The sequence below is a fragment of the Narcine bancroftii genome, chromosome 7 (genome assembly GCF_036971445.1).
Source record: "Narcine bancroftii isolate sNarBan1 chromosome 7, sNarBan1.hap1, whole genome shotgun sequence".
NCBI lineage: Eukaryota > Metazoa > Chordata > Chondrichthyes > Torpediniformes > Narcinidae > Narcine > Narcine bancroftii.
In genome coordinates this window covers 156,386,033-156,399,487 of record NC_091475.1, presented here as the reverse complement: position 1 = coordinate 156,399,487, position 13,455 = coordinate 156,386,033, and the positions used below count along the sequence as shown (strand labels likewise).

The 13,455-nt window shown below is 41.4% G+C and overlaps 1 protein-coding gene across 6 annotated transcripts in view; it reads right to left on the bottom strand.

Moving 5' to 3' along the window:
- Positions 1-13,455, bottom strand: part of LOC138739254 (disks large homolog 2-like) — a 784,112-nt gene that overhangs the window by 493,230 nt on the left and 277,427 nt on the right. Inside the window, exon 1 of one of the 6 annotated variants that reach the window (XM_069890963.1) lies at positions 3,218-3,336. The exons of the other annotated variants lie outside the window; for them this stretch is intronic. Coding sequence (XP_069747064.1) covers positions 3,218-3,274 — 57 coding nt within the window. The 5' untranslated portion in view covers positions 3,275-3,336. Of the gene's footprint in view, positions 1-3,217; positions 3,337-13,455 lie in introns of those variants that run through there. 6 annotated transcript variants of the gene reach the window in all.

The window sequence follows — 13,455 nt, the reverse complement described above, 5'->3', positions numbered from 1 at the left end:
CTTTGGAAAATGCAAAAAATAGTGGAGGTGTCGAATAAACAAGTAAATGGCCAAAAGCTCCTCATCAAGAGCACGGTATTTCTTCTCTGCTTCACAAAGATGGCGGCTGAAAAATGCTAATGATGTCCATTGCCTGTTGACATGTTGCTGAAGTGCACCTCCTACGGCCATACTGGAAGCATCAGTAGAAAGGGCAGTGGCTGCATTTAAAACTGGGTAGCTGAGCAGAGTGGCATGAGCCACCAAATCTTTCATCTTCAAGAAGGCATTGTTTCCTCTTCAGTCAAATGGATAGTTTTAGCATTTCCGGACAGTAAATCGAATAGAGGCTTCATGATTATGGGATGCTCCCGGAAGAAACCGACGGTAAAAATTTACCATTCCCAAGAATTTCTGTAGGCTTTTAACCGTAGCAGGTTTTGAATATTTGGTAATAGCTTGAACTTTCGATGGCAGTGGGGTCACGCCTTCCAAAGTAATCCTATGCCCCAAGAAATCAACAGTTTCTTGTCCAAAAATGCATTTACATGGATTGATGATAAGATCAAATTCTTGAAGGTGAATAAAGTGTGTGACGATGTTCCAAATGTTCACACTTGGTCGCACTGACCACTTGGTCAAGGTAAATTAAGACATTGGTCATACCATGTCCTAAAGCATCCATCACCTGTTGAAATGATTGAGCAGCATTCTTTAATCCGAATGGCATTCTTAAAAATTCAAAAACCAAACGGGGTAATTATTGCTGTTTTTGGAATATCTTATAGCTCTACCGGTACTTGGTGATGGCCACACACCAAGGCTATTTTGAAGAAGATGCTCCATGCAAATTAGCTGAGAAATCCTGAATATGAGGTATTGGATAACGATCTGGAATGGTGGTGTCGTTAAGCAGTCTGTAATATCCATGTGGTCACCAACCTCCATTGTGCTTCAGGACTATATGTAATGGAGATACCCAGGGACTGTCGGACCTACAGATTATGCCTAGTTCCTCCATCTTGACAAACTCTTCCTTAGCGAAGCGCAGGTTCTTTGGAGGCAAGCAATGTGCTTTAGCATGGATAGGAGAGGGTCCTTAATACAAATATGGTGAGTAATATTGTGCTTTGCAGTGGATGTAGAAAATTATAGAATAATAATCTCATGGAAATCTTCCAACAGTTTGGAGAATTCATCAACTGGTTTACTTAATGTTTGAAGGCACAGGGCAGGGGTGAAAAGTAGTTCCATCTATTAGCTGACATCCTTTTAAGTTTATGATAAATGAAAGGGCCCGAAGAAAATCTGCACCAAGCAAAGGTCAGGATACTGCTGCTCTAATAAATGGCCAAGTGTAAAGGTGATTCTCGAACTTGACATTCATTTTCCTGGTGCCAAAGGTCGGAATGTTGGAACTGTTAACTGCTTGTAGTTGCAGGTCCAGGGTAGGATGGTGTCCATCAAAACCGGTGGATAGAAATACACTAACTTCTGAATCAGTGTCCACCAGAATTTTTCGCTGGGACAACTGGTCCAATACATACAGTAGGCTTGCAGGTTTCTTGCTAACCACTGGGAATTGGCCTGGGGGTTTCCCGCTAACGAGCAGGGTGGAAGGCACTTGTGGGCATTTACTCCCCACTGCTTTGTGATAATAACACCAAGATGAGGTCTCCATAGGCTGCTTGCCCTTTTTGGGGCATTGTCCGTTTGTAGGGAGTGATGTGCTAAGAGCACTAAAGCGTGGCACAGGGTTAAGAGTGGAGAGGTTGGTTGAGCAGACTTGTCTTTCCTTGCTGTCCTTTTTAGGCAGCCATAGAATGTCCACCTCTGCCATTAAAACTCCTTGGGTCTTTAAATGAACACTTGGATAACAAGAGCTGAATATCATCTGGCATTCACTCTAAAAAGAGCTGCTTGAATAGCATATTAGGATTTTCATCTGATGCCAGGAACAGCAATTGATCCATTAGCTCTGAAGGGGCATGATCCCTCAATCCCTCGAGATATAGTAGTTTGGCTGCCCTTTCCCTACGGGCCATACCATATACCCGTAATAAAAGTGCTTTTAAAGCATCATACATGCTGGTACGCGGTGGATCCCATAGGAAGTCATTGACCCTTCTAGCAACGGCCTGGTCCAGGGCACTGACAAGATGAAATTGTCCTTCAGCCTGCTGGATCCACAGTTCAGGCTCAGCTGTCTAGAAAGGTGACAGCTTCACAGCAATGGCTGCAGAGTCCATCTTTGTCTATAAATACATTTTTGGACTCATTGAGGTCACCAATCGTGGCCACTGGAATCACAGTGGACACGATGAAATAACCACACAAGGCATTTTTTGTGCAAATCAAACAGATTTACTCTTCAGAACCTGCACAACCTTTTAACAACCCGAATTACACGCCCAACACTTGCTGACATCACGCACTGATGTCACATGGCTGGTTCGATGTCTTCTGGGAGTTGTAGGGCTGCCATAGCGCAAGACTTGTTACGAGGAAAAAAGTATAATATTAATGCTATTTTCAAAATAGAATACACAAAGATTGATAAACTTTGTTTTAAATTATGTAAGTCCTGCTAACCCGATCAGGAAATAACAGGAAACCAATGATAAAATACTATTCTGTGGCAGCCCGCAATTGTGGAGATCGGGTTGGCATATCTCATGGCAGCAGACACAGACAGAGACTGCTAAAGCAACTCCCAGGACAACAAATCGGTGGGGGTAGAGGCTGGGCAGCATCAGACCAACAGCCCTAAAATGGCATTGGTCAAGCTGCCCAGCTAACTCAGCAGAAAAAGGCTGGGGAAGAAGGGCATTCATAAGCACGGATGTTCCCACCCGCTATTGTTATTCATATGGATGACTCAGGAAATCACCAAAAACGGCGGGAACTTGACAGTATAAATGCAGCCTTTCCAGCCCTAATAAAGAGAGAGTGTAGAGTGTGTGTGTGTGTGTGTGTGTGTGTGTGTGTGTGTGTGTGTGTGTGTGTGTGTGTGTGTGTGTGGTGTGTGTGTGTGTGCAATTCCTTAAACATTTTGATTTTGGGGGTGAGGAAAGAGATGAAAAAAATCTTCACAATGCAGAGGAATATTAGAGCCTGAAATCTTTTCCCAAGAGATGTTTGTAGCTTAGGACAATAGTGTTTAATAGAACATTGGATCAGTGTTTTAAGATAAGGTAGAAAGAGGTCTATTAAGAGCAATTTGTGATTTTTTTTTTACCTTAACCTGGATTTTAAAGAAATACCGAATATCTTTAAGCAAATTTAAGACTTTCATGCTGTTGGACTGTGGACTTTCCCAAGAAATTCTTGCTTTTGTCAATCCAAATCCATTCTAATAGTAGATATCTCCTGCAGTAAAAAAAAGTAATTACTGCAGTTTCCCAGCAACTGTGCATATTTTAAATTAACCGTATTACTTTAAATGTATTGGACTTCTTTTTAATATTTTATACTTTTAAGATTTTTTGAGTTTGCAATAAATATTTAATCTTTTTTCAATGATTTTAAATATTTGTGAACATCAGAGGGATTCACATATTCAAATATGTTGATAAGTTTGACAGCTGGCAAGTTTGAGATCATTGCTTAATACTATCAAAGTATTTCTGTGTCAATATTCACCGCTCACATCAGAGCTGCTCTCCCGAACCAAGAGTCCATGAAGACATCAATTCCACCCAAGTGGAGATTGAGCAGAGAGAAGAGTGATAGTCACAGATAGGTTGTAGATTAACAGTCAGTACAAAAGAATGATGGACTGAATGATTTGCAAATGGGAATGAAAACATTATTTGGCATGTTTATTCATTGCTGCAGAAATTATTTTTATACTTCTAAAGCAGCATCCCCGAGACAATGTTTGGGACAAAGACAATTATTTTTCCTTAATTTGTCCCTGTGTTCCAGTTTTAAATTTGTAATCAAACAGTTCACATGTGATTGAAGTGCACATTCCAAATTTTATTCAAGGGTATTTGCATACAATTTGGTTTGACCAATTTCAGCACTTTTATTTCATGGCACCATATTTGGGATATAGTAATGGTCTGTACATGAGTCATATTTAGTACTTTGTTGCATATCCCTTACATGCCATGACAGGTTTGAAGTCTGTAATTCATAGACATCGCCAGGTGCTGAGTATCTTCTCTAGTGATGCTCTGCCAAGCCTCTACTGCAGCTCTCTTCAGCTCCTGCTTGTTAGGGGGCTTATCCCCTTAAGTTTTCTCTTCAGCATACGGAAGGCATACTCAATTGGATTTAGATTATGCGAATGACTTGGCCATTCAAGAATTTTACAGTTTGTAGCTTTGAAAACTCCTTTGTTGTGTTAGCACTGTGCTTGGGATCATTGTCCTACTGAAAGATAAAGTTTTGTCCAATGAGTTTGGAGGCCTTTGCTCAAACTTAAGCAGATAAAAAGTTTCTATACACCTCAGAATTAATTTTGCTACTGCCAACAGCAGTTATATCATTCACAAAGATAAGTGCACCAGTACCTGTTCCACCCATGCCCAACGCATAACACCCTCACTGCCATGTTTTGTAGATGAGGTGATATGTTTTGGATCTTGGCAGTGACAGATTAATTACCACATAAAAAGAGTTTGCAGTTAAAACAGAATGCCTTACATGTGCTTGGAGAACAGCACAGCCAACTTCTCCTGGTTTTCTCGCCATTTGTAATGGAGTGGTAAAACATGGACTTACTCAAGTAATGTTTATTTTACCATCATATTTTATAATTTCACAATACTGGTTTTCTTGTTCCAACGGGCTTTGCTCCCTGTCTTTAACCAGTATACGCGCATGTGATGTAATAACGTTGTCATTGTAAACACAATCTCCTGGCTACAGTACAAAGACCTACAAGTATAATTTCTAAATGTTTATATGTTTGGAGTCTCATTTAGAAAACAAAATTGTATTTGTAATATTCCAGATATGAAAAAACATATTCAAATGTACTGAAATATCATCCAAAATACTCACATGTACACTCAATTAAACCATTTTTTTTGCTCTTGGGCCCCCTCCCTTCTGGGCCCCTAGGCTTAAGTCAACTCAGCCTAATGGATAATCTGCCACTGGATCTTGGACATTTCCTTACGCTTCCACAGTTTTCTCTTGCCATAACTTTGATGCAGGTTAATCTTGGTCTTATCAGACCACAAGCTCCTTTTCCAGAATTCTGCAGGCTCTTAAATACTTCTAGGCAAACTGGCTATGATGTTTCGGTGGCTAACTAGTGGTTTGCATCTTGCAGAGTCGCCTCTGTATTTCTATTCATGAAGTCTTCTGCGGAGTGTTCATTGAAATATTCACACCCGCTTCCTGAAGAGCACTCCTGATCTGTCGGACAGACGTTTGGGGATTTTTCTTCATTTTGATGAGAATTCTTCCGTCATCAACAGTGAAGGTCTTCCTTGGAATACCAGTCGCTTTGCGATTAATGAGCTCACCAGTACGGTGTTTCTTCTTAATGATGTTCCAAACAGTTCATTTTGGTAATCCTAAGGTTTGGGTGGTCTCTTACTTGTTTTTCAGCTTTATAATGGCTTCTTTAACTTTCATAGCCACAACTCCGTCCCTCCATGTTGAAAAATGGCAACTACAGACTCCAAAGGTGATCAAAAGCTTAGAAGCAAGCCTAGCTCTCTTACACCTGCACCAATGAAGCAATTAAACATACCTGATGAATCTCAAACATTCCAAATATTTTGGGTCCCTAAAAATGGGGGAACTATGTATATCTTTGGCTTGGCTTCGCAGACGAAGATTTATGGAGGGGGTAAAAGTCCACGTCAGCTGCAGGCTCGTTTGTGGCTGACAAGTCCGATGCGGGACAGGCAGACACGGTTGCAGCGGTTGCAGAGGAAAATTGGTTGGTTGGGGTTGGGTGTTGGGTTTTTCCTCCTTTGTCTTTTGTCAGTGAGGTGGGCTCTGTGGTCTTCTTCAAAGGAGGTTGCTGCCCGCCGAACTGTGAGGCGCCAAGATGTACGGTTTGAGGCGATATCAGCCCACTGACGGTGGTCAATGTGGCAGGCACCAAGAGATTTCTTTAGGCAGTCCTTGTACCTCTTCTTTGGTGCACCTCTGTCACGGTGACCAGTGGAGAGCTCGCCATATAACACGATCTTGGGAAGGCGATGGTCCTCCATTCTGAAGACGTGACCCACCCAGCGCAGCTGGATCTTCAGCAGCGTGGACTCGATGCTGTCAGCCTCTGCCATCTCGAGTACTTCGATGTTAGGGATGAAGGCACTCCAATGAATGTTGAGGATGGAGCGGAGACAACGCTGGTGGAAGTGTTCTAGGAGCCGTAGGTGATGCCGGTAGAGGACCCATGATTCGGAGCCGAACAGGGGTGTGGGTATGACAACGGCTCTGTATACGCTCATCTTTGTGAGGTTTTTCAGTTGGTTGTTTTTCCAGACTCTTTTGTGTAGTCTTCCAAAGGCGCTATTTGCCTTGGTGAGTCTGTTGTCTATCTCGTTGTCGATCCTTGCATCCGATGAAATGGTGCAGCCGAGATAGGTAAACTGGTTGACCGTTTTGGGTTTTGTGTGCCCGATGGAGATGTGGGGGGGCTGGTAGTCATGGTGGGGAGCTGGCTGATGGAGGACCTCCGTTTTCTTCAGGCTGACTTCCAGGCCAAACATTTTGGCAGTTTCCGCAAAACAGGACGTCAAGCGCTGAAGAGCTGGCTCTCAATGGGCAACTAAAGCGGCATCGTCAGCAAAGAGTAGTTCACGGACAAGTTTCTCTTGTGTTTTGGTGTGAGCTTGCAGGCGCCTCAGATTGAAGAGACTGCCATCCGTGCAGTACCGGATGTAAACAGCGTCTTCATTGTTGAGGTCTTTCATGGCTTGGTTCAGCATATAAAGTGCTGTAATTTCAACATGGTCAAACCAAAATGTATACAAATAACTTTTAATGAAATCTGGAATGTGCACTTTAATTACGTGAATTGTTGGATTAAACAAACTGTTGGATTACAACTTTAAAAGTGCGAATCACAGGGGCAAATGGAAGAAAAAAAATGTACTGTTACCATCCATTATGGAGAGCATTGTAAATACCATACTTTCCTTGCATTGTGGCATTTAGTTGCTATTTCTCTTCTTGAAACAATACATAAACATATATATAAATTTATTAATATTTATTATGATATATTGATTTAATTAACAATTAAATTTCAGATTACTATGGTTCTCATACATTTCAATGGTTGCATCACATTTAGCATTCTTTCTCAAACTGATTGTTTCACTTCTGGTGAGATGCAACATTTTCATCAATTTCCTAAACTATGCAGATGCACATAGATTTTTTTTATGGTAAAAGTCAGCGAATGTGTTTACCTTATTTAGACATTAATTTTATTTACAACACGGTAGAAGCCGATTCCCGCCATTTAAACCCGTTCTACCCAATTACTCCACAATTATCCTACAGGATGGGAGGAAACTGGAATACCTGGAGGAACTGGAAGACCATAGAAACTTCTTACAGACTGCACCGAATTCGAACAAGGTTGCTGGCACTGTAATAGTGTGGACGAGCTGCGATTCTAACTATGCTAACAATGAATACATTGACTGCAATACAGCAAACAGTGTCCTACACTTATGAACCACTGAAAATATAGGTGAGAGGCTTTCATTCATAGTGGTTTCACAGGTTAAAAACGAAGCCAAACTTGTGTTCTATCGATGCATGTATGCTTTGCCCAAAATATGCCTTGAATTCATTTATTTTTCCTGATTAGTTATATCCAAAATAAAAGCTTAGTCTTTTTGGCTATTTTGTCAAGTCAAGTAATGCAATATTTAAGTTAAATTTCTACTTGTATTTCAAGTATTGAGTTAAGTCCACAAAAATATTTCCAAATATCATTTCAAAGATGTACACTAAAAATTGTTTGGCTCAGAGTCCGACAAAACTTCAGCTCCATTACCCATGCCATCGAAGAGGAATATGAAACTGTCATATTAAATAATTAAATAACATCAATATTTGATGTGGCTATTGTTTAGTGTCCAAAGTATGCTTGGAATTGTACTGTATCAATTTACAGTATTTAATTAATGTTGGTTAAGCCATTAAGCATTTCACAAGAGATTCTTGAAACAAAATACATTTTGAATGTCACAAATGAATTAAAATCAGTACTTCATCTGATGGGAGGCAGAAATTTGATGATTTTTCAAAGAATTTAATGATGCAAAGAATGTAAAACTTTCCATCCAAAAACATTCATCTCTGTCAATCCTGTCTGTATTTCAACAGGAAATCTGCCTTTGCTGACACTCTTCATTTTCACAGTGTTTTGAACCAGGTGAAAAAGAGAACATCCTGGCTGTACTGTACAACAGGATTTCATCTCCATCATCGAGCCATCTGGCTCTATTCATCCAAGCTGACCAAATTGCATCTGGTTAGTCCCACTTGCCTGCATTTAGTCATTCTTCTTCTAAATCCTCCTTGTCTATCTATCTGTCCAAATTTCTTTTGAACATCATACATATACTGTACCCATCTGGGCTCATCCCAGATACGTACTACCCTCAGTGAAAATGTCACCTCTCTGGTCCCTCTTAAAACTCCACTCCGCCTCTAGAATTCGGTACTGTTGGAAAAATTCCGTGAGAATTCACTTCATTCAAGATCATAATACGAGTACGTGTTCTGCCATTTAGGGAATTATCTTTTGCTTTGGTGAATCGGAGAATATGAATCTAAAGTTCAATTATGTCATATCTCATTGATTTCTATTTGAGGGTTTAACCCTAACAAAAGGTTTATTAATAATAATCATCATGAAAATGTTTTCATTAAAGTTCATGACCTAAAACATGATTTCTGACAAACCAGAGGGCTCATCTACTGAGGCTATATGGTGGAACTGAGGAACGGCAAAGATATGACTATACTCATGGGGTTGTATTAGAGACCATCCAATAATCAGAGAGAATTGGAGGGGCAAATCTATAGAGAGATAGCAGCTAACTGCAAGAAACATATGGTTGTGATAGAGGGAGATTTTAATTTTCCACATATTGAGTGGGACTATTATTCTGTAAAAGGGCTGGATGGCTTGGAGTTTGTCGAATATGTTCAGGAAAGTTTTCTACATCAATAAATAGAGGTACCAACTAGAAAGAGTGCAATACTGGATCTCCTATTAGGGATGAGACAGGTGACGAAAGTATGTGCAGGGGAACATTTTGGGTCCAGTGATCATAATGCCATTTGTTTCAAGTTAATTATGGAGAAGGATAGGACTGGTCCTTGAGTTGAGATTCTAAACTGGAGAATTTTGAAGAAATGAGAACGGATCTGGAATGCATGGATTGGGATGCTGTTTTCTAGCAAGTATGTGTGAGGTAAGTGGAAGACCTTCAAGGGTGAAATTTTGGGAGTACAGAGTTTGTGTGTTCGTGACAGGATTAAAGGCAAAGTTAACAGGCATAAGGAACCTTGGTATTCAAGGGATATTGGGAATCTAGTTTGGAGGAAGAGAGAGGTGTTTAGCAGATGTAGGCAACACGAAGTAAATGATGACCCATGGAGGATAAAAATGGATGAAAAATTTCCAAGAAAGAAATCAGAAAGGCTAAAAGGTTGCTTTGCCAGACAATGTCAAAGAAAATCCTAAGGGTTTCTATAGGTATATTAAAAGCAAAGTGATAGCAATGAACAAAATTGGTCCCCTTGAAGATCAGAGTGGTTGGCGATGCATGGAGCCAAAAGAGATGGGGAAGATCTTAAATGTTTTTTTTTTGCTTCAGTATTTACTCAAAACTGGCACAAAGTCAAGGGAAGTTGTATTAAAATATCCTTAGCCACAGGTGTGGTGCCAGAGGATTGGAGGGTAGCTCATTTTGTTCAATTGTTTAATAAAGGATCCAAAAGAAACCCTATAAATTATTGGCCAGTGAGCCTGACATCAGAAGTTGGTAAATTATTGGAAGGTGTACAAAGAGATTGGATAGACAAGTAGTTGGATAGCCAGCGACTGATTAGGCATAGTCAACATGGATTTGTGCATGGTTGGTTATGTTTAACCAATGTGATAGAGCTCTTCCAGGAGTTAGCAGGAAAATTGATGAAGGAAAGGCTGCAGATGTTGTCTACATGGGCTTTAGTAAGGCCTTTGATGATGTCCCACATGGACAAGTGCGAGGTGTTGCCTTTTGGAAGAACAAAACAAGAAAGGACACACACACTAAATGATATAACACAGAGGAATGCGGTGGGACAGAGAGATCTGGGAATACAGATACATAATTCCCTGAAAGTAGCATCACAGGTAGATAGGGTGGTAAAGAGAGCTTTGGCACATTGGCATGCATAAATCAAAGTATTAAGTATAGGAGTTGGGGACGTTATGATAAAGGTGTACAAGATTTTGGTGAGGCCAAATTTGAAGTATTGTGTGCAGCTAAAAATGGCAACACTGCCGGAGCTGCTGTAATGGGAGTGCTGCCGTTGGTGCGGACCCATGAAGAGTGAGGAGCAGAAATACAGCACTCCTGCAGGGTCCAACCACCCAGTCAACTGCCGCAAGCTCCTCACAGGCTTTGAACAGCCCATTAAAAGAGCCGACGGTAGTTTTAATTAAAATCCCATGACCATGGGGTCTGCACCCAAGATGGGAGTGCCTCTGATGGGCAGCAGCCACGAGGGGTTGCCGACTCCAGAAGAGAGGAGGACTGGCACAGGCACCAGAAAACGGGGAGGCTTCCCCTCGTCTGAGAAGGAAAAGCAGACGGGATGGTGACCACAGCCGCAGACCAGTGAGGGGGCTCAGCAGCTGAAAGAACCACACTTGTGGCAGACTGCTGGTGACTCGAGGCGGGGAACCCACGAAGGCTGTGGGCTGCTGGAGGCTGGCTCAAAACTGGCTGAAGGGGTCCCAGGTATCAGAACTGGGATACGAGGGAGTGCCAAAGGCGCTGAAGGGTTCCTGATCATATTGTCTGCCTTACAGAAGACAAAAGCAATTCCATGTGTTACAAGGTCAAACCAGCAACCACAAAGGCGGCATTATCACACAGGGGTAAAGATGAACAATTACTTTATTAACAAAAATGCACCTTCAAACTTTAATTCAAACACCCCCCCCCCCCTTTATAACAATGCCCACTGGTTACTATGCAAATCTCTATAACAGTATAAAACTAATAAATTCCCAAGCCTAAATATAACATACGTAATCAAAGTCTAAGCTACACTTCCAACCAGCCCACAGAAAAACTAGGAAGAATGAGGAGAGATTTGATAGTTATTTCAAATTATGAGGGAGATAGAGTAAATCGAGATAAGCTTTTTTACACTGAGTGTAGGTGAAATACAAACCAGAGGACATGGGTTAAGGGTGAAAGAAGAAAAGTTTAACGGGAACATTAGAATTTAATGCAAATAAAAGAAAAATGAAAAGACTAGAAGATAAAATGCAAAGGTTAGAACTGGTAATGACGGAAATAGGGAAAAGAGTAGAGAATGTGGAAGAGCGGGAAATGGCTGTAGAAATGGAAGTAAATGACAAGATAAAAATTGGAAGAAAGTGACAAAAAAAATTAAAGAGACACAAGAGTTGTTATCTCAGAAAATTGATATGTTGGAAAATTATAGTAGGTGAATCAACATAAAAATAGTGGGCCTGAAGGAGGGTGAAGAAGGCGCCGACATGAAGGAATTTATAAAAGGATGGATCACAAAGGTCCAAGGAATGACAGAAATGCAGGAAGAAATGGAAATAGAAAGGACACACAGAGCATTAGCTCCAAAACCACAGGCATATCAAAAATCAAGATCCATCTTAGTAAAATTTTTGAGATACACGACAACCAGCGCACCGGTGGCATCATGAAGAGAGCCTCTGCTTCTTCAGGAGTTTGCGGAGGAGCTAGTCGAGTTGTTCAAGTGAATCGGTACAGACTTGAAGGGCCGACATGACCTGTTTCCGTGCTGTAAACGGTTATATGGTTATATTAAGGGGAACTTCATCACACAGAGAGTGGTGGGAGAGTGGTACCAGATGCCAGCTGATGTGGTGAACGCATTATCAATTTTAACATTTAAGAATTTGGACAGGTAAATGGATCATGCGACTATATGGAGGGCTATGGACTAGGTGCAGGTCAGTGGGACTAGGCAGAAAAATAGTTTGGCACAGACTAAAAGGGCTTGGTTTCTGTGCTGTAATGTTCTGTGGTTCTATGGTTCTATTAAGTATTCAGTATGCAGTTCTGTAGTTTTTTTTACAAACTACCTGTTTAGCTGTAGCAAGTAAGAATTTCAGGGCATCTGTACATTGTGCAATGCATACAACAATAGGCTAATTATCATTATCTCGGACTTCTCCTGCTAAAGTCTTTCAGGTGTGTCTGGCTTTCCATTTGCCAATAAGAATCTTTTTTTCAATTAAGCCAATTGTAATCCCCATTAGGCTGCTAACATTTGTTTTATCATGCATCAGTTGGATGGAAGAAGAAGAATGCACAGGCCTGATAAGGAAGCAGCCATTCATCAGGACAGGATTTGTTCATTAGGAATTGTAAAAGCTTCAAGTGAACTTGAAGTTCTTCGACTCGCCAACCCTAACCTAATGATTGAGTAATTGGAAGCTCATGATTCATGGAAAGCAGGGGAGAGAAGAGGAGTCAAATGGCATTTTTTTTTTTAAACACAGAAATTTGGAATTTTTTCCAAAAAAAAATTGGCATACTTACATCCGGTGTGTTCCAATGTGGTCATTTACACAGGAGCACTTTTACACAGTCTTCCTATGTTGCGGAGTTTGTCGGAAGGGGAGCGTCGTATTCATCAGGCCTGTTTCTTATGGAGTGGCTGCGGTCATTTTATACTCCAGCTGCTCCATAAAAATGGTAGGGGTCCCAGTGGAAAAATTATGGGATGGAATTTACACAATGAATTCTGCCTTGTGGTGGCTCACCCACGCAACAGGCGAACCATCTAATGGAGTCATGGGCAAGTTTGCAGCAGATCTGACTGTAAGAGCTCCAAGTGTGGGCAAGCCCGCAGCTTGGCGGCTGACATCAGTTCCACTCCACAGGGCGCGGGGGTTGCTGGAAGAAGGTACTTAAGCGCGCAGTTTTGAATCAGTAAAGCAGTTGGTTCAACTCACCTTCGACTCTGCTTGGTCTTTTGCTCATTGCGCGACTAGATTGGTGACTCCAAAGGTCCAAACAGCATTTGGATCTAATGATCACTGACCCAAGCATGCAGAATGCAGTTTGTGCTAATGGCTCGTGGCGCAAAGGAGACACCCGTAGCAGTACTCACAAGACTCCGGGAGAAGTAAGGATCACTAGCCCCTGTCCCAACCTTGTGCCAAGGCCCAACACTTTCTTTTGAGCCCAAGGACCTCCAGCACCATGACTATGTTTTCATTCACAGGGGAATGCTCAGACTCCATTGAAG